Raw genomic sequence first — 21790 nt, forward strand, 5'->3', positions numbered from 1 at the left:
TTTATAAACAACGCAAATTACAGGTCATTAATATTACTAATCTGCATCAAAATTTTATTCATTACCAAAAAGTTGATAATGTTGAAATTCATCAATCATTTCGACTTGTTCTTGTGTCGCAAGAGATTAAAATATTCGTAACAATTTATTTTAACTTCTTATCAAAAGTTTTCTCTACGTATTTCTAGTATGCCCATAAAAGTCTCGATTACTTATTATTATTCCATTTGCATTCCAGACAGCATTTAATTATTGCTCGTGCATTTAGAACTACACGTCCATTAGCGTGGTGAACACGCATTTCCACACACGAATAAACGAACAACAAACTGATAATAATTTATGAAATTCTATTATGTCCCCGCCTGCGTGCGCTCTACTTTGTGACACACGAGCGCAGAAAGGTAAAGTATCATAGAGGCACCAAAAGAGCGAGTGAATAAGGAAGCAACGCAATTATTACAACGAATTGGTGCGTATCAAATGGCGTTTTATTGTTTTCGGTTGTGGTATTGTTCGTGGTATATGTGTGAAAGTGTGCCGGAGTTTCGTAAACATAAGAAATCATTCGCTGAAAATTATTTCGACGTTCTGCTTCCCAACACGGGTGTTATTAATTTTGTTCAAATTAATTAAATAGTAATTAATCAAATTAGTAACAAACGCATGTTTTTATTTATTTTGGCGAGGTATAAAGGGTACGATAAGAAACACTAGTGTCGCATCTTGTCATATAATAATTGGTATACTTGAAGAAAACCTCTTAACATCCTCTGCAAAGAGCACAAGTAGACGAAGAAACTTATATTTCTCTTTAAGTGCTGCTCCTAATTATCAACGCTGTGCAGTATACAGTTTCGCGTCTATATAGACCGTAGAAAACTCGTTAATAAATTAAAAACAATTTCAGAAATATGCAAAAATAAAAATAATTTATAGCGGTATTATGCGCGCATTAAACAACTCGGAATGTCGTTTATGCGTCGCTCTGGAATGCATTACCATACACAAACATATAAATTATCTAAACTTTATTGAAACTAAATCTTCGTTTATATCATTCACGTTGACGTGGTTGTCGTTGCATTAATAATCCAAACGCGCTGTGAAAGAAGACATCATGATAGCGGCGTAATTTAGCAAATAAAATGCCACCGCAAAATGAACACTAATGTGGCAATTATGGCACTTGCGTGTCACCAAATAGACTCATCGCGAAGGGAAGCACACCCATTAAAGATATGCGCGGTGAGCGGCAACCTTCATAGCATTGCGTGCGCGAATAATTAATCTCTGGTTGCGTTCGAAGATATGACACACAAGTTGCAGCAGTTTTACCAGGAGAGACAATTATATGTCATCGCATGGGATAATTTTATGTTTGCCACAAAATGATAATCTTTAATTACTTCCTGTTCAATTATCCTCATTAAAAGTGGTTGGGTACGTGCAGACATTTAACATACGTGTCATTATTTTCGCTTTTCATTCAGTGACAATTGCGAAAAGTGAAATTTCAATGTATTACAATGAGATATTCCCACTACAAAGTAGAACAAAGTTGTAAGTTAACGGAAGAACGCGATGATTAAACTGGTGAAAGAAATTTGCAGTAATTGAATTTTCTATTTGCTCGAGGATGCAACACTCAACGCAAGAAGAAATTGAAAGTTGCAACTTAGTGTTGTGGTCGAGATAGCCATCCACATCTACAAGTCCGGCTGCTGTGCGTTCGGAGACCACAGGGACTGAGCGCAAGAGCGGCGCAGGAACACCCGCAACACCCGCGAAATGCCACATTCCACGACTGGGTGACCTTGAACTGGACACGCGATGCCTTCTCGGCGGCGCACACATGCCCAATAAACATCCGCGCCTTCGATTTTCAGAGTCGATGTAAACAGAGAGGGCACCGCGAAGACGTCGCCTGATTAAACGCTGAGGTCATCATCGAGAACACACTATACGCTGACCCTCGTCGGACATAAACCATTCTTGCGGGGTTTGTGGGATACCTTCATAAGCTCGTCCCTTGCCCTTTAGCACAACCAAACGAGCGGTTCTAGTCATTTATAAAACGAGTGTTTTCTTAACAAAAGCGTATAGCCGTATCAACAGCGATAATCGTGCTCGTTCCCTCTAGCTGTTGTCATAACGCCGGATGAACGAAAAAAACAGCGTCATGTAAAAAATATCGCGCGAGACAGAACGAAATGGCACTTAAGGTTTCGCACTCGTAGGACTGTCTGTGTTGTAAATTAGAGTTAGGCAAATTGCTCTCTTAACGCGCGTGTAAACCGCCGACGCGTAACGACATCAAATTAATAATAAAAAGTACCATGTCACTGGGCGTCCATCGAAAGAGCGAATAAAGCGGAAAAGTTACTCACTCTGCGCTGCGAAAGCAAGAAATGAATGAGATGAATAAAAAAGGAAGCGGAGATAATCGTGTTGGTTAACTATACGTCCGCGGATGGCTGGCAGGACATCGTGGCAAGACACTTTTTGTGCTATTTTATATTCAAATGCGAATTTGAATGAAAATGCGATGTGCGGCGCCTCTCGCTTTGTGCCATCGCCGCAGTCACAATGTGTGCGCAAGGAAAAGAAGAGAAAAGTCTCTTCGAACGCAGCGCACAACGTCGAGCAGCAGAAAAAAAAACGGAACGTGTCAGTCGTGCTGCTTTCCAAATTTGTATAATACGTTTCCATTTCAAGGATCCCGGCGACGCGTTTCCTCTTGTAGCCGGGTAGGAACGTGAAATTGCGCACACTTTTCTGAATGTACATAATATGCCCATAAATGGAGATGTAAATGTGGGCACGAAAACTTCATGAGGGTGATAGAATTGAACTTTTACACTTGGAGGACAAATACATTTCGAAAATATTAAGTAAGGTGTGTTTTGTGTTGTATGTGGAAATGTTGCGTGGCGAATACGAAAAGAAAAGTAGGTGGAAAAGATGATAAGGAAGGAAAGCTTCGATACATCATCTGTCCATTTCCTTTAACGTCCTTCGTGCAATTTTCGTTGCTTCTCGCTCTTGTAACGGCGTCCGCCCTCGTCATGTTGACGAGCTTATGTGTCCCAAAAGAATATTGACAAAGTTCTTTACCACGAGATGTGGGGAAATCCATAATAACAGAATCACTACTAGTGCACGAACAGATCACTAATATTCCAACGTATCATAAATCATTATATTTGTTTGTATGATTTACTTTATTTATCTTCTTGTGGGAAAAAATAAAAAATAAAAAGCTCTTGACCCCACTTTTATGAAAACATTTTTATTTCAAAGCGTGCGCTGCCAACTCCGTTAGATTTAAATGAATAAAATGATATAGAATCCCATCTGATGTAAATTTCAATTCATCTCTTTGCGTGCTGAGGACTGGCGTCTATAAATTCGCCCAATACATACGCAGAGACGTAGAAGACGTAAGCAGTAAGCACGTCTACTTTATTCGATTCCCCAACGTTATCCCACTTGATACGCTTCACCCACCCACATTTACTCACACGCACACATGAATGTGTGTTAAGATAAAGCGGTGTATCGCCGTGTTTCTCCACCGCAGGTTGCAATTCGAGGCGATAGATTTTCACGCAAACAGCGCAATAAACATCACGAAAGGGACGTGTGTGATGCCGAAAGCCCACCAGTTCAACGAAACACAAATAAAGTGTATTCGGACGTAGGCGTAGGTGAAAATCGTAAAAGGTTTTCGTTTGGGGGCTTTGCTCTAACGACCACAAGGGCCCGCAAAATCAACTGTCTTTCCTGCGCAGCAGATTTTATGTTTCGCAACGAGAATCAAAATCGACTGACATGTCATTCCTGCGTCTCGCGCAAAAGATGTGATGCGGAAATGTGCAAATACGAAACGTGCACCGCCAGTTGCATGATTTTTTTGCCTGTTGTATTTTCTATGTGTCGCACGTGTTAGGTGAAATATTAGGCGCAAGATATTCGTATGTCTTGTACCAACATACGCTCGAATGCGTACGTGTAGCAAAAATGCCACTAGACTCTGGAGAGATCCGTCAAGACAATTTCCAATTCGCACGTCGGCGCGTCGCAATGCGCAGGAAAAATTCACCCGGCGCGGGAAACACGCAAAAATGAGCAAATGTAAATGCATACGACACGTATCGCACATACTCGCTGATTTCCGCATTCTCACCTCACACTATGGCAACATTTGCGACATTGTTTTGTAGGGAATATGTTAAAGTTACTCACCGTTTCTCCGCAGTGGTCTGATTCCTTCATACCATTTCTCTTTTCGTAGGTCCCCTCTGCAAAACAAATATCACAATTAATATTTCAAACAATCAATTAACATCATCCGCAAACATTTTTTTTCATTAAGCCTATAAACTTTTTTAAATGCTCCACGCCTCAGGAGACAAAAGAACCCAGCCGCGCGAGCGAAAACTGGGTTTATAAAACAATTAATAAAAATGCAAATGAAGCGTTTTAATTGCGAGAGGCAGTGATAAGAAGAAAAGCCTCGAAAATGACATTTCGTTGCCATTAGATGCGCGTTTTTATAATGGTAATTCTTAATTGAATGAAACAACGAATAAAAATGCAAATTTATGTGGTGTACGACGAACAAGAAGAATTACTACTCCATAGCAGAGAAATAATTTGCAAAACGCTAGGTGTTGACTAGAATGCAGTAAGTGAATTTTTTTATCAACGCGCAAATTTTTGATCTCCTTGCATGCGATGCATGCGAATTCAGTTAAAGACTACATACTTTCACTTTACTCTCAACTAAAAGTCTCGACTATCTCTACTTGCGCTCATATAAGCAATGCAATGACAAAAGCGTTGCAATCGAAAACGTGATTGCGCTTCCAACGTACTCGACGGCAGCATACAACGAAGCAACGGGCGATCATTGTGATTGCCGACAAACTAGATGAGATTCTCCTCTTTACCTTCTCCAGTGCTACTACTTGCAGCGGAGTGTTGCCGCTAGACCTCATCTCAACCTCATTTCGTTCGCTGGCGAACACTAAATTGCAATAAACTAATGAAACTTGGCGTTTTCATTGTGTGTGCGTGCAACAACCACGGGTACTCCAGACGACGACTTTAATTAAACTCCTCATGCAAACAATATGTTTATTTAATTGTTTAATTATTTTCCTGCTGTCGTTCAAGCGCCGCAAGTAGCGTTAGGGTAAATTATTAAAAATGTGCCGGTTGCGGTGGAAAAATGCAACTTCCTGCGGTAGCTAGCTTTCTCGTTAGCCAAACTAGCGGTACAATGTCGAACGAAATGCTCGTGCATTCATTAACACAGAATGTAATAATAATAACAGACACTAAGCGCCGGTAGCTAAACGGGGCCGGAAACGCACTTTTCTCATTTTAAATCTTACCAACTGTGATGGAACCGTTAGTGACATAATTTACAGGTAGTGTAAATTGTCTATTAACATTATTATCGAAGTTATTGACCGGAATAATTTTTTCGTTGTTTGAAATAAAAAAAAAATATATTTTGTCGGCGCCTCCGCCAAATTGTGCAATTTATATCCACTAAAAAGAAATTTGCATTAAAAAGTAATAATCGAACAGGTTTTTCTCTAATATTATCCATTCTCTTCGTATATTCAAAGATGTTTTTCTCATCTTAGCAACATTACCTCTCTATATAATATATATTCTATTTCAATCAGGTTCTATCCGTAAAGCTCGCCGGCAAAATGAGATTTCCAAAGAAAAGCGATTCTAAAGTTACATTTAAAGACGACTTTAAAGGATTTCCCTCTCGCATAGATGCATAGCGGCGAATTTTCTATGCGATACATTTTCAAAGTTTTGATATATCAGTGCTGGCGCACTGCACAGTTGCTCAGTGCCTTCTTTCTAATGACATTGACATAATGCGAATATTACGAATTCCATTGCGAAGACGGCGCGAGGCGTCAACGACACCGTCGCTCAGCGGAACTTTGTCGCAATAGCAACATAACGACAAAGGCTCTTGAGAACGCAAACGCGCGCCGGCACTGATATTGTACATTCACGAGACACAATGTCATTGAATAACTTGCGATACTTTCGTTTCGGGCTTAATGGCGGTAGCATATGGTTGACAATCTCTCAGACTTTGGTTTAATATGCTTCATGCTTCAATAATGTACGTGTGGTAAGGGAATTTTTCAGTGAGATTTTCATTCAAGCCAGGAATTCTCTCTCGCATGGCGGGCGAGTGCAAAGAAGCATAATTAATAATCGGTAGCAGCGCACACGCTGGCAATCACTGAGTAACGTGTGCGCGAAGGAAAGCGACGTATAAAGTATAAACACTGAGGTGATTAATGAAAGATTGCTGTTGAACCACGTCATCATCATAACGCGTCGAACAAAACTCCACTCTGAACTTTGGTTATGCTTTCGAAGTTAACAATTAAAAATGTTTGACGTGCCAAACACCTTACCACCCACATTTGAACATAACTTTTACTGATGTACATTGTAACGACAATAATGTTCATGCATGAGGAGCGTCTCTAGTACAAGTTCTCTGCTTGTTTGCTGCGAGTTTACTGCCGTGCCCCAAACGAGCGAAATGGAAATGTGAAACAAACTTTTTCCAGATGGTTTCGCTCGTTTACTCAGATGCAGTGCGCGCGTTAATGTCGCGATTGTAAACGTAGCAAAATGTCGAACGACGAACACGCAGGTATGGAATTGAAAAAGTGGAAAACTAAAGCAAAGTTTAAATTGTGTTTTCGAAACTTTTCTCTGTGCGCAAAAGCAAACATTGTCACGAACGGCATTGGATTTTAGTAATATTTAAATTTCAAATTCGTGTAAATCTTTCGTTGAAATACAATTTGCATTCACATAAAATAAGAGCATTAACTGGACTCGGGAGGGGGTTTTCGCAACGAGACGCGTGAAATATGCGGCCGGCAAGCGTGTAAACGTAAAGAATAGTTTTCGAGCGCTAGGAGAGGAAAGCAATACGGTCCTAAGGGAGATTAACGAACAGTTTTTCGCATTAATCACAGTAGTTGATTACACCGACGGCGCGCGGCGCCTCCGGGCAGCGCGAGAACTCAAGAGGACGACGACGAGGACGATAGCAGTCTGGAAACGTGCGCGCGGAGAGTCGGAGTCTATACCACTAGCGATTTTTCTTATTTTTCTCGGGTTCGCACTTTGTGGCGCGCGGGACACACACGTCGTGTATCTTCCACACGTCTCAAAGTGTGTAGCCACAAAGGCAATGCGAAACGTTTTTCTACTTTCGCTCGTCTTATCGTTGCACTTATCGGATGGACGTAAACTTTTGCAGTTTCGCACGGCTCTTAGCGCGCCCGGACCGGGAAAGCAGCTAGTTCACAAGAGGGCAACTTCCTTTATTTATAGAAAGCACAAAAAAACACACCAGATTTTTCTTTGTCTCAGATTTTCGGCGCCGAAAAAACTTTTAAAACTTTTTAATAGAAAAAACGAACTAGTTACGAAGATAAAAAGTTAATTTATACACTTCTTATAAATTAATTCACGCGAAATAATATGCTGTAATACTACTCCAGATTCAGACGCATAAATCAGCTAGTTTATTTCTTTGTCCTAGTATGTTAGAAGTCTTGAACCGGTTTTAGAAATGCAAATAGCGAAAAGTTTCGCGCTTGTATTAACATAAACTTACATCGTACAACGACACGAATGTCAATGCTTAAACTTAATTTGTAACGAGTTTACGAAATGCTTTACCCAGAGAGACGAGTATAAATTGAAATTTGAACTCACATTACACATGTAAGAATATTGCCTAAAGATTCAGCCGTTCTATAATCTTCGGTAATACCGAAAATCGACAAAGAGCTAATTATAATATAATTTATGCGCTTGGACGTGAATTTAATTAACGCGGCGTGAAAATTCTCCAGCTGGATTCTCCATAATTCCATTACGCCGTGAAACGTGCAAACAGTTATCTTCATTTTCGCATTTGCGAACGTGCACAAAACTAGCGCATAAACGAACAACATTCGCGGAAACACGTCCTGGCGCGCGCTCACACCAGACAATCGCGCATTTGCGAAACTCGAATTTAAAGCGACGCAAAATTTATCGCTATTGTCTTAATATCCATTTCGGAATGTGAAACAAAGCATTAATCTAGTTGTCTTAGTGAGACGCGCGCCTCGTCACAATATCTAACTTCGTCCATCCGGACTTTTGTCTCTTCGCTGCGCTTCAAATCCTCAAACTAAACAAAGTATATATTTCCTATAACAGTATGCGTAGGAAAAATATAGGTGCAACATTTTCACTCATAAATAACAAACGATTTCGTGCGTGAAAACCAAATGTGTTCTATGGCTTTATACAGCCGATGGGCATTCGATTTCCATATGGGTTGGTTTAGCGTGTGCATGCTTTGTGTGTGGCATCGTCGTGATCTAACGCCTTCGCAAACTTAACTTATGTCCACGCCGTCGATATCTATTTTCTCCACGGCACAAGCTCAGCAACAAGAAGATATAAAGATGTAAGTGAAGTGAAGGCAATTTTTGGCGGTGGCAAGAATATTGAAATACGAGCACATTGCAGACAATGGAACAAATCCAAACAATTAGTTATTAAACAATAATCCAACCGACAAAATTTGTTTTCTTTCCGCGTGCAGGCTATTAACCATTGTCTGATTGTATTTCTCGTATTGTTCTGTGCTTTCGTTTGGCGTTTGTCTTCCTGTTTTCAGTGCACGGACGCGCTGGAAATCACCGCCAACATCTGCCACATCTTGTAACAATGCGAAAGAACATGTTGATATTCAGCAGATACACATCGAGTACACGTAGAGAGAATTACCATTTCAAAGAGCAATTTATAAAGAATGCTGCAATATTTTTTCTATCGCGGCCATCGAAGCAAGTCAAACAAGCGGCGAGTAGGAAGCTAAAGAGTGGAACGAACCAAAGCGAACGTGCCTAGATAACGGTATGCACCCGTGTTCGTTTCGCTAGCGTTTCGTTGCACAAATATCAGATAATTGCCGTTCATTTAGAAACGTTTAAATTAATATTTTACTGAAGAGGACTCGAATAAAGACGTGTAAAATGAGTTGCCTACATATAAAATTGCATACGTTTAAATTTGCTTAACATGTCAAGTGATAAAAAACAAATTTGCACGCATAAAAATAAAATACACGTTTTACTCCAAACTGCTATTTAACCAGCGCGTACAACTGAGTAATTTACGTACGCTGCTATGTCTACTCTATTATTTTCGCAGAGAGACATTGAATGAACGGGTAGTAAATAGAAGTGCGAGCATACCGGACGTCCTGGCGTCGGTGTGGAAACGGTTGAAACCGAGCACACATCACATATGCACGTTACTACAGACCAATGTAGTGCACCGGCGGGCAGGTAAAGACCGTTTCCGGTAATGCGCGTTTATATCCGGACACAATGCATGGGGCAATATGAATCCATTCGAACTTTTTGTTATGTAATTCAGTTTCGCGTTACGTGCGGCATAAAATATTCCATTTAAATAAACGCAACAAAATAGAATTTAATTTGCATTGTTTGGAGACATGTAGTGCAGTTATAACAAACTAAAACACGAAAGGATCGTTTGAATATATTAGTATTTAATTGTGCATTGCTCTAATTAAATTACATGCCTTCTAGGAATAAAAACGTATTTAACTATCATTTTTTAATATTGTGTTTTACGTAGAACTAGAAGAGTAATTGATATTAAATGCGCAGAAAGTAAAAGGGCGAGTCTACAAAACATGTAACACGAATGAAACACATTCGTTATTATTTCAATTCATACGAAATGACTTTAATAGCCAGGAGACGCATTAAATGTTATTCACATCAGAGGTGTGCCAAATTCAGATCATCAATTCTTGCTTCCTCCGCACATTTTACGGCCATGTAGGTATATGACAATGATCTCCATATTCATACGCTTTGTTGGCTCTATTCTCCATACATTAAATTGCATTGTATTATGAAAATGAGGCGTGAGTTGGCGGCGTGCCGTTGGAATGCCTTCCTCGTCTCGAAAGTAGTCAGTCGTCTTCAGAATAAACTCAAAACCAATAAATTCATTTAGCATTCAAGCACTAGAATTTCACCAGTCAAAGAACCCACATGTCTTTTATTTTATTCTATTATCGAAATTAATCGACACCTACTTGGGTTAAGTTAAAGCACAAATTGATGAACTTGAATACCAATGATGAAATGATGAAATGATTCGTTTCATTCAGGTTCTCGAAAATTTCAACACACACATGCAGACATCGAATCTGAAGAGATAAATTACTGTCGTGCAGCGATGAAATGCATCGAATGCGCCAGCGAACCGTGGACGCGAGACGAAAGTCCATTAACTATGGACAGGTTGTATTTTTTTCGGAGTTGTTTCGCAAGGCGGCGTCGGCAAAGCAAACAATCTCAGCAAGACCCGAAAGATGACTTCCACGTCCACATCCAACATATCCACCTGCTCTATACCAATGAGTCTCGTCATCGAAGCGTGCAGGCAGACGTGACCGCGATCGGTAATCCGTGTGTATAATGAATCATCTCAAATACAAACATAATTGTTGAACTTAATTAGTTAAACATCACAAAACTTGGCGAGCGCTTGTAAAATCCAATGAATGTTTAATACTCTACTCGCACTCGCATACAGGAAGATAATTTGTAATAAAACCAGCGATAAACCTTCGATAAATTGAAAATTGCGAGGTTGGTGCATTGTTACATTGTTCCAGCATGGTATGCGCATGCATAGTAATTGCACATTTCACTAGCGGAGCTCTGGCTGGCTACAGCGAAATAGACGAACTTCGGTTTTAGTTCCTGACGCAAACAAACAAACGCAACAAACGAGAGAGAACAAACAAGTTTCCGCTTCGTTTAAAACCATCCCCTAACGCATATCCAGTGAAATGCACAGAAAACCCATATAGAAATTTCTTATTGTACTTTATCTCTGTACAAATATCCACTACAACACGTTAAACTACTGCGTTTAATCAAAGAACATTTAGTATCTTACTATAAATAAACTGTGTATTCAAAAGTGAGCACACATTAATTCAGTTCCTTCCGTTTTGCGTTGGCTGTCTGTCAGCATGTGTGGCTTTCGAAAGCTTCCACATTCTGCATTTCAGTCATCTGTTACCAGCGTAAGCGTAAGTGTACAAACACCGCGAGGAAATCAGCATTAACGGTATCATAACATCTGTTATACGCTGCTCGCCTTATTTTGCTTTGGTATTACCTCTCTCCCCTTCTCAATTAGTTGAGCGCAGGTCGTACTCGCAGCAAAACACACTTGGTTCAATGTATCATCAAATCATTGACGTACACGCGACGCAACTGAAAGGAAATCAGCTTATACATGACCCCTGCATTTTTACCTGTGTATTTACTTTCAATTGTTATCTTTTACATGATAATGATAAGCATGGGAAGAAAATATGTTGATATTGACATAACCTAGTTTAGAATAAATTATTTTACGTTAAACTGTGATTTTGTGTTGTATCTAGGTGAAATTTCTGCATTTAATTCAACTTGAACTCATTTCTTCACATGTTCTAGTTTATTAATATCCGTTGGTATGTAAATCGCTGAAGAGCTACAAGTATTAATTAACTGCAAACGCTTTTAGACTTAATTTAAATATTGTACAAACTTGGATGCTATCTTATCAAGTGTTGTGACTTATACACGTCATGCTAACTCACGTTAAACAAATAGAAAATTCGATTAATAAACGTGCGCCATGTTGTGCAATGAGCGTGTTGTGTATACGGTGCGTATTATGAAGCAAATATCCGGCCAGCAGTGTGTCGAGATTTAAATGGGCTTAAATAATTCATATTCATGGTGGCGCAGTTGAAACTAAATTTGAGAAATTCCAAATTTCCATTTAGCACCGACGCATTCGCAAGGACAAATGCGCACTAGATTAGTCCTAAGTGGAGAGCGGAAAGGTCGGCGGGCAGGATTCGTCTGATGCACATCCGAGGACTCAAAGTTCCAAAATGTTTCACTCACATTTTCGTGATCGGTCTGAATGTATGAATATTGAAAGCAGTTTGCAACTGTTCGCAAATTTTAAATTTTATTACGAGTATATTATCAAAATATAGTAGGAAAAAATGATCTATTGGAACGCTAACAAGTTGTAGGCGTGCAAACAGGACCGCTGAGGACCGAAATCGGCTGCGCAAATAGAAAGAAAACCCGGAAGAGTAGTAATTGGACGCGACACGAACATGACTGTGAACGCAAATGCGGAGAGCTGAGCATGCATGAAATTGCAATTGTAGGTCATGACAAATACTCGAACTGGTCGGCTGAGCATACGTTGCCATCACTTATTTTCAAAGAATGAGATACGTCTAAGCTTGGCTGACTTCTGTTTTCATTATCAACAAAATTCAATTATATTTTTAGTTGGATTCGTTCGCTATTCCGCATGGTGATTTCCAATATAATTAATGTTAAATGCCGTGGAAACATTTTGCAATCGACCAATGAGAATAACGAACAATGAACACAAATTTATTAAATCCAATCAATTCGAACGCTTTAATAACATTACCATATGTTACAAATATTTGATTTCGGCGCAATTCAATTTTTTACGCGCGAGATGTCACAAAAAGGCGGTTTATGGAAATTTCAATTAAAATGATTCATTATCAACGCAAGCATAACGGAACTATGGGTTGAAATGTTTATTAATTAAATTTTGCAAGTAATAAAGCGATTATTTCAAGCAATAATTCAAAACTTTATTCAATCAAAATAAACATTAGTTAATTATGATTTTCATATCCGTGCGACTAGACTCCGAAGCCGCAAGTCAGCCTTTAACATTTACGAGAAGATGGAAAGTTCAAGACCTACTTTCCCATTTATAAGACATGTTATTTACGAAATAAAATATCGTATTGTGGTAGCGCGAGTGCGGTTTACACGCTTGGGTCTCCGCTTTGCGTTTGCTCGGCGTTCCAATTCCGGATTTATTTATCCATCTAGGTGCATCTAGTATGCGTGTACATATGCTAGGTAAGTACCATGCATTTCACTTCGAAGGAATAATGCTTTTTATTCAAATTTCATTCCACCAGCCGAATGGTGGTTGTGGCTGTACGCAAATATGCACAGCAATAAAACTGAATCAAATAATATACAAACAACATGGCGCATGTTTATTCACAAAAGAGAAATCGTGACTTAACCTCAAATCAGAATAAAACCAATGATTATTGAAGTTTTATTTTTTTCTACTGATTTTTTTGTTTATTAGCTGTAAAAGTAATGCCATGACCAAGGTGATGCAACTTGTCCGAACGCAATAATTGTTGCGCTCGCTTTTCTTCGCGCTGCGCAGCAAATTGGCGTTTTATTACTTCCCGTCACCGCCAATGTCCTAGGTCTGCCAACAACGCAACAGTACTCTTCACATGTAGTCAACGCACAACATTCTTTTACAACTCATAAAAGGCGATCGATGTTTGACATCGCACCGGCACGCCATTATGTGTTACGTTTTCGGTCGTTTATTGCCGCCGACCTTAGCTGAAATGTTGTGTGTGTGGCATTAAAAGAATTTTGCAAGATTGCAACAGTTGATAAATTTATCAATTTAAAATATAAATGGGAAAATTCGCACATCTTGCTTAATAAAACCAACAATGAAGTAAAACTTGGTTTGATAAATACATTTTTCAATTCACTTCGTTTTCCCTGATGAATACGCCGATGCCGAGGCAGTGATAAAGCATTGCATCGTCAGCTACTTACTTTCTTCCCCACGCTCTTTTATCATCGACAAAACAATGATCACAAAAAACGAAGGAAAAATCCCCACAAAGAAGAGCAATAAGCGCATTCACCACTTTGGCAATTTTCACTTTCGTATTTCCTTCTGACAGTCCTTCCATCCTTAATTCAATCGCTCTTCCTACTCGACATGCGCTGTGAAAAAACAACAACACATTCACTGAAACACGCCGTGATGTAGACGAGCTGAATTAAAGCACATCGATGCGAAGGAGGCTCGTTCAACAAGAACATGACACTTATAAGATTAGACCTTCGCGCCATGTCGCACTGTTGCGTGTTGTGCCTACGTGTCGATGTGCTGGCAGCGCTTTTTTGCGTTTTTGCTTTCAGTGTGAGAAAATTGAGCAACTTTCTTATAATGTTTTTTCCTCACGTTTCATTCGCCGACATTTACAAGCCGCAAATGGTGGCAGTGTTTTTGCGCGTCGCATTTCACTTTCCATGTGATTATGAAATGCCTCTAATGCCGGCTCAAAGAATAGCGCTGGCTTTTAATTGTAAAATCCACGCTGGTCATTTGCGAATCAGAATCCGTACATGCATTATTCTGCTGGGTCTTTGTGTGCACAGAAAGATGAGATTGAGTTAGAAGCAAATTGCAAAGCCGGCACATTCGCAGTGTCCAACAGTGTGCGCAGTGCAGTATTGCAGCTAATTCACTCTTATCCAGTTATCTAGTTTCAGACGCGGTTTCTGGATCCAACGGACGTGCAAAAGGAATACCCGGCTTCTATTTTGCACGCTTTCACATTTACCATTCTATCAGTTTCCACGCAATAGCATAGTACAGTCGGAATGTCTTTCTCATATCATTAGCATCATTTCGAAATAAATATAAAAACCAAATCGAATTCTAAAATTCCATCCGAACACCGAAAACGATCTGTTCAGCTTTCCTTCATCTTAACATAATGCAAAATGCAACAGATGTTAAGACGCACAGCATCAGCGATGAATGATTGCCAAGTGTGCAAACAAAGTGCAACTTGCTGAACGCGAATAAAGCAATGAATGCATTTCCAGCGTTGGAAAGTCACAAGAGCTCCGAACGGAATAACGAAGTATAGTAAACAAAACGGAATGTCCATACATCGATACTTGAATGCAATTTAATGCATCCGCGGCGCTGTAAATGCGATGTAATGTTTCTTCGAATGTAGGTACTTGCGTTTCACAGGCTTCAAATCCAATGCGCAGCTTAAGGACTTCCTCGTTACTTAGCCACAAGCACGAAGAAATGAGAGTGGCATCCGAGAGAAACGTATTAAATCTTACCGCGTATAAACTGCACATGTGAATGAAGAATAAGATGGGGTAATTGTTGTGTTTAGATTAGGATTAATTCAATTATAAACTGAACTTATCTGTTGTTAAATCAGTGAAATATTTCTGGTGTGAACTAAAAGTTTCCGAGATTTAACTTTGCCGCAAATAAATCGGCTCTGAAGCACCGCAAAACAAGAAACAAAGTTGTATACAACCCCGAAATTATTCAATTAATACCTTTGTATACACTTTACAGTTGTATTTCTACCGAAAAGATAAACTTGGTTATTTATGTTTTGTGCAAAAGTTCGCAATTCTCGCCAGCGAAAAAGTAACGGAGCAAATGATTTCGTGCTTTACTCTCTCACGAAGCCCAAATAGAAGGTTACGTAAAACCCGGAGGTCGTGACGTTGAAATACGCTTAAAAGAGTCGAGATCTCGCTGAAAAATATCGAATGACCTCGACGCTGGTACACGCCGGCATGTTTGTATATTACGGCCCGGGAAAAATGCCGTCCATGCCATGCATTCCGTGCACTGCACTGAGCCGGTACAGTACACTCGAATCGGCCGACCATGATCCTAGATTTATCTTCAGACTACACTCCCGGCTCTAAGTACACTGCAAGGAAGAACAAACGCTGCTCCTTGGAGCGCACGGAATGGACTTGACTGACGCCGGGGCCCAATGGTATCGACTGCCATATTCTTCGAAACGGACGAATATTACTATAAACTCCAGCCTGTACGGCAATTACGGAGCACAACTTGAGCACCAAGTATATTATAACGCACTACAGACATCTGGTCTTGACCGTTGGTGGAGCATTTTAATAACAATTTTCTCCATATATAAACTACGATGGCTATCGCGTATGTTATGTGAATAATATCAACTTTTCCATGCGAAGCGTACCCAATTTGAGTGCGTTATTGTAGCATAGCCAATTATGTGCGCAAAAGAATTTCGTTATCTGTAATCGATTTAAATCACGGAATTCCAAAGCTAACTATACGCAATGCGAAGGCACCAATTGCGAGATTACGCTCTCACAGCGATTGCCACCGAGAGAACAAAGTAATTTTATTCGCGGCGTGAAGTCTCCGAGGCACACGGAAATAGATTGCAAATTGTATCACGCAGAAATGTGCTTTAGATATGTTACGCAAATGTCAGGAATGCCTGAAAGAAATCTAATCAATAAATAATCGCCGCATGGCCAAATTGATTTTATTTATCGCACGGGTAGTGAGAAAATGCCCCGCAGGGGAAAAATTAATCCTTTATGTTGAGTAATGCGTTCAATGAACTGGGTTTAATAAGACGAAACCTTAGAAACACAACTTAGCACGTAATATAAGACTAAAACGTTTATATTTTTCTATAAGACAAAGGAAATAATCATTATTTATGTTTTACTACATAGAAAACTGTTAATTTGATTGGATTTAACCTCAAAATGTGTATTTTTATGTGCTTTAACCTCATTTTTGATTGCTCCGCCATTGTTACAATCTGACCAAATGAATAATAGTCCGTTTGAATTCGGACTCGCTTTACCCGCCGTCCCAATAAGCTATCAGCACCAGTTTGCAGTGCACTGGCGTGCATTGACGGGAATGTGCTTATTAATCTAATTTATTGCGCGCGCGACGAGGGAATACCAAATAGAGCCAAACGCGATATTGGTGACCGTATAGTAAACGCGATTGCCTATTGCAGGATCTTCAGTTCGAGTCTGGTGCACAGAGGCAAACGATAGCACAGTGTCATTTTCATTGGTTGCCCCCGGAGCGGAATATTGGCGGACCTCTGCAAATTCATTACGTTACATTGATTAAACATGTTAAGCTCTCCGCCGGGTACGTTTGGGTCCATTTACCGCCGGCTGTGGAATTCATCGCGCTGATGCGATAAGAACAATGCGGAATTTGGTGTGTAACTAAATTGAACCACCTTTACTCCAACTTTACGAATTCATTAATCAATGTTTACTTGTTTTCGAAACGCGAATTTCATTATATATCGTATTTTTACAGCCCATTGTTAATAAATATTTATTCAAGTCCAAGAACACGTATTTGCAAACCAAATTAGGCGAATATTGATTCAGCTTTCGCGTTTGTTTTGCTGCCAACGCCAATAGAAAAATCCAAGAGTAATATATTACGTATTAAATGTTTAACCTTGAATCCTCCGGAATAGAGTAGTTGGTATTATTATGCTGTAATGCTTTATGATTCTAAGCAACGCTAAAAAGTAAATACGCGTGGTTAGCAAAGGTTAGCGAACGTCGGCGTCAGCAAACTGAATAATAAACTCACTGTTAAAAAAAACATAATAGCTCTGTTTCATGTTTCAAGTTTACTTAACAATAATCTTCGATTCATGGAAGCGCGTATCGTTTGTGTTGGGCATTTATTGTAAACAAATAAGTTGTGTGATGTTTTCGTGCAGAAAATTGCATACTAGCGCAACAATTACCGACTATTTTTTTCAGCCTGCATGTTCTTCGTGCGTTGAATGATGGTAAACCGCAAACAAGAAAATGATAATCGCAAAGTATGCGTAATTAAGTAAATTAATAATGCATCCCTGGCGTGTGTGCAGTGTGTGTGTGCGATATTGTGCAACTGCACGCAACAGAGCACACATTCATTCGTTAATAAACGTGTGCGTTGTCATAATTAAAATATCTGCCTGTGTTGTAGTAATATTATACTCTTATAATTTAAGAGTTTAATGCCACATGCAAAGTTCAGCGCTGAGATTTGAAGCATCTTAAGATATTAACCTTAGAGACAATGCGATGTGGCGCTCTGATGGTCTGAATTCGTAGTCGAATTCGTGGCTCGCGAGTCGAAGTTGAAGGCACGAAGTATATTATATTGCTCACTTCTCTCCTTCGGCGGTTACTCCTGCTGGCGTGCGCGGTGCTTCTTAGGCTGTTGCTCTTTTGCGCTGTCGTTACACTAGGCTTATTCCTGCGCTGTTCCTCCGTTGGCTATTGTGGAATGATTGCATTAAATAAATCCCACGGCATAAGGCACACCAGCAACGAATTCCGAATGGATTAAAACACTAAACAAACAACACGTACACTCATCCACACAACATATTCACCAAACTACACTTGACTCGAATTATTCCAGCGGGCACTTCATTTTAATACTCCGAAAAACTCTCCAAGTGGATTGTCGTCGCACTAATCGCACTAGTAATTAGAAGTACACACACTTGATGAATTGATTTCGATTGGAGTACACTTCGCGATATATTTCGATTTGTTGTTTTAGTTAATTTCGTTGTTTTTAGCGTGCGCGCGCGGGCGATTCACACGAGCTGAAGCCGACGCGACTTAAGCGACTCGGCGACTTCGCGTTCGAAAGCCGGAGTGGAAAACCGTTGCGGTCGCGAAGCGCGCGGAGTGCGCGGAAAGGTAGAGAAATATGCCGTCGGTGTGTTCGGCCAACCTGTGCGCCGCGCGCCAACCAGGTACGCGGGCAAAGCGAACGTACGCGAACGAACGCGCAAACGCGCTCAGCAGCGTACGCCGACACAGCTTATCGTATCTGCGCCGATTGGAGAGGGCAGCATATATCGCATTCATACTCAAACAGCCAAAAACAACAACACGCGCTAATAGCGCAACTTGCGTCGAAAAATCCTATCGAGAAAGCGTTTGTGTTTATTAATTGGAAACATAGGTGAATGGCGGCGATGGCGGCGCTGGAACGAAAGAAGAAAGACAGAGTGAGAACTCTGACCGACGCCGCAGTGGTCATTTTTAAACTTGCAACCATCCAACCGTCGTTTCAACTCTTCGGTCTCGTTCTGTTTGTATTCTCATCACCCACGCGCATCGACGCCTTAAGTGACTTAAGCCTTTTTAGCCGTACCTTTTACCCAGCTCATAACATCTCTCATACGCAAGAATGTCCACACAAACGCAGTTAATGCGTCTCGCATGTTTGACTTGTATATTACCCGTTTGTTACTTAGTCAAAACAAACGTAGAATGCGAAATGTTTTATAGTAGACGTAATAATAATAACATTGCAAATGGCATTGACCGAATTTTGAAAAAATGACCTTCCGAAAAATGATGAAATCTCATGTGTTGTACGAAAGCAAAGCAGAAAAATAAGCGAAGGGGACATTATGTAGTGGTTTTTGTGGCTTTCATCAAATATAAACGATGCAAGGAAAGGAGCAAGTTTTCGACAAATATAGAAACGCGTTAAACGTACATAAATATAAATGTTGAAGCACGAACCCTCGACGATCTCTCCGGCGATGGGAGAAAACGAAGATGCGGAGCCGCATTCCAACAGGTGTTTGTAGGTTAAGGAATTTGGCTCGTCGTTGATGTTGGCGTCCGTCCGTTTCGTCCGTTTCCTCTGCCCATTCGAGTAGTAGTTGGCTTTGGCCGTGGATGTGGCTAGTCAGCGCCGCGCCGCCCGGACGGACGGACGACCTAGAGACTCGAATTCTTGAGGAATCCGGCACGCACTCGGCGCAATGAAACAAGATGAAGAAGAAGAGGTGCCGAAGAGGAGAAAAGAGCACGCTTGCGTCGAGCGCAGAGCTAAAAGCCTTTTAATACATTTATTTATAAACGGTTCCGCGCTTTATTTCTTTGAATGGTCGCCGATCTGATAATGTCCGAAGCGCAAACTCCCAAGGACCTAAGGACCTGAGCTGATCCAAGAGTTACCCAAATACAAATCAAATTTTCATTGTCGATAATTGAGTTTTTAATCGAATGATATGAACCTATTTATAATCATGACATACTTCTGTAGGATAGAGTTAATAACAATTTGTTTATATATTTGTTAAACCGATATTTTGTAATTCCTGCTCCTTGCATCAATAACCTATGCAACCAACAATACAATCCTATATTCTACGAAGCTTTCACTTGAACATTCCGGCTTCTAAAAAGAATCCAACAAGCATTTAAAATTGTTTTATATCAGAGGAAAGCGTTTTGTTTCAGAAAAACCCATTTAAAAACATAAATCTCACTTGTTTCACGCTGATGCCGGTGCTTGGTTTAAGTACGTGATGAATTCTATTACGTGCCGGAAAACCATATTTTCCTGCGTCGCAATGGCGCGCGCGACAAAGGGATGTGCAGAGCTGAAGCGTCCAAAGTGAAATTTCATTAAAATGTATACGGCGGGAAGCTGCCGTTTCGGCTTGCACCAGGGACCTATGGAAGCTCGCGCCTAAGTCTCTCATCTCGAGCGTTCCATCACGTTTCCATTTCTAACGTGGAATATAACTCAAAGCGGCGCAATTGCCGTATAAGAATTCTGGCATTCAGGTGCACCAAGGGTGTCATTCACACAAAACCAAATAACATCCATATTTACCAGCGGCTAATAAATCAGTGGTAAAATTATTTTTTTTATATAAAAATACAAATATCATTCAATCGCGAATCAAACGAAGAGATAATGAGCACCAAGGCGTTCGATATCGTTCAGAAACAGAAGCATCATTATTTTTTCACATCAACTTATTGTTTCCTCTTTCGAGCCGAACGCCCCGAATATTATATTAATGAAAAAAATTTCTCCGCCAACAGTTTGTTATTGTGTGGTGGAAAGTGTTAAAATAAATAAAAACAACAATTAAATACAATCTCCAAGGTGCTGCATTCAACGTTTCCGTCAACAAATAGTCCAAATATAAAAGAAGTGGTTGGACATAAAGTTGATAAATGGACGGTTGGTATACGCAAGGGGATACGACTTGGCATTACTTAGTGAAGTTGCGAACAGGCGCTAAAATGTCAGAAGGGAAGACGGTGCAAATCCCCATTGGGGGGCGATTTAAATACGGACGTGTACCAGGGCTATTTTCGCGGAAGTGTGAGAAGGTAAGAACTTCTCCGAAAGCAAATCTCCGTGCGCACGTACACGAAAAGAACCCACTCTCAACACTCACAGGACGTTCCGAAGAGTAATTGAATGTTTGTCTTCCCTTTGCGTTTAAATGTGAAATCAAATCGTGGAACGTGAAGAAACGTAAGATCTTGAAAGAAAAATTTTACATTAAATTTAATTTCGCAAAATAACATTGAAAAAAAGTAATATTTTGAGTCAATGATTGAATTTTTTGTAAAGATGAAAAAATATATTATTCAAATGTAGTTAATACTCTTTTGTTTATCAATTACTAGATGATAATATAAGCTTAACCCCTTTACGTAGAATGAAAGCATTGTTGCTATCCTGAGCCATTTTAGTCCCCGAGGGTCGCTTGTCACACGTTCCTTCCATAGAGTGAAGATAATTCCAGTCGACACTTTCTATGAATAGTAAACTACGATAAACGCAAAGCCGTCGGCTTCCTCACACTTCTCCGACTAGACCGTGGAAGAAGTAGCCTCAATGGCGCCCGAAAATGATGATAATAACGCAATTACAACCTGGTCGAATGTGCCTATTACTTACGCTATTACTTAATACGAAATGCTAGAACATACATTTATCACATGATGAAAAGATAATATTTGATATGAAATGGTATTGCATGGAGTGCAAAGGATGGCAAAGCTGTGGAGGCGCTTTTGCAAACAAAGGCATTTCAATAGCCGGCGACGGCCATTGCGACCGGCAATTG

General features: G+C 40.1%; 1 protein-coding gene across 1 annotated transcript in view; it reads right to left on the bottom strand.

Annotated features, from left to right (window-relative positions):
- Positions 1-21790, bottom strand: part of ASPP (Ankyrin-repeat, SH3-domain, and Proline-rich-region containing Protein) — a 63587-nt gene that overhangs the window by 28518 nt on the left and 13279 nt on the right. The window contains exon 5 of the mRNA XM_065303369.1: positions 4249-4304. Coding sequence (XP_065159441.1) covers positions 4249-4304 — 56 coding nt within the window. The remainder of the gene's footprint in view (positions 1-4248; positions 4305-21790) is intronic.

Source organism: Atheta coriaria, unplaced genomic scaffold (genome assembly GCF_025399875.1).
Source record: "Atheta coriaria isolate IRGN ID8LTWV9N9 unplaced genomic scaffold, Caltech_Dcor_3.1 hic_scaffold_5_pilon, whole genome shotgun sequence".
In the NCBI taxonomy this organism is placed as follows: domain Eukaryota; kingdom Metazoa; phylum Arthropoda; class Insecta; order Coleoptera; family Staphylinidae; genus Dalotia; species Dalotia coriaria.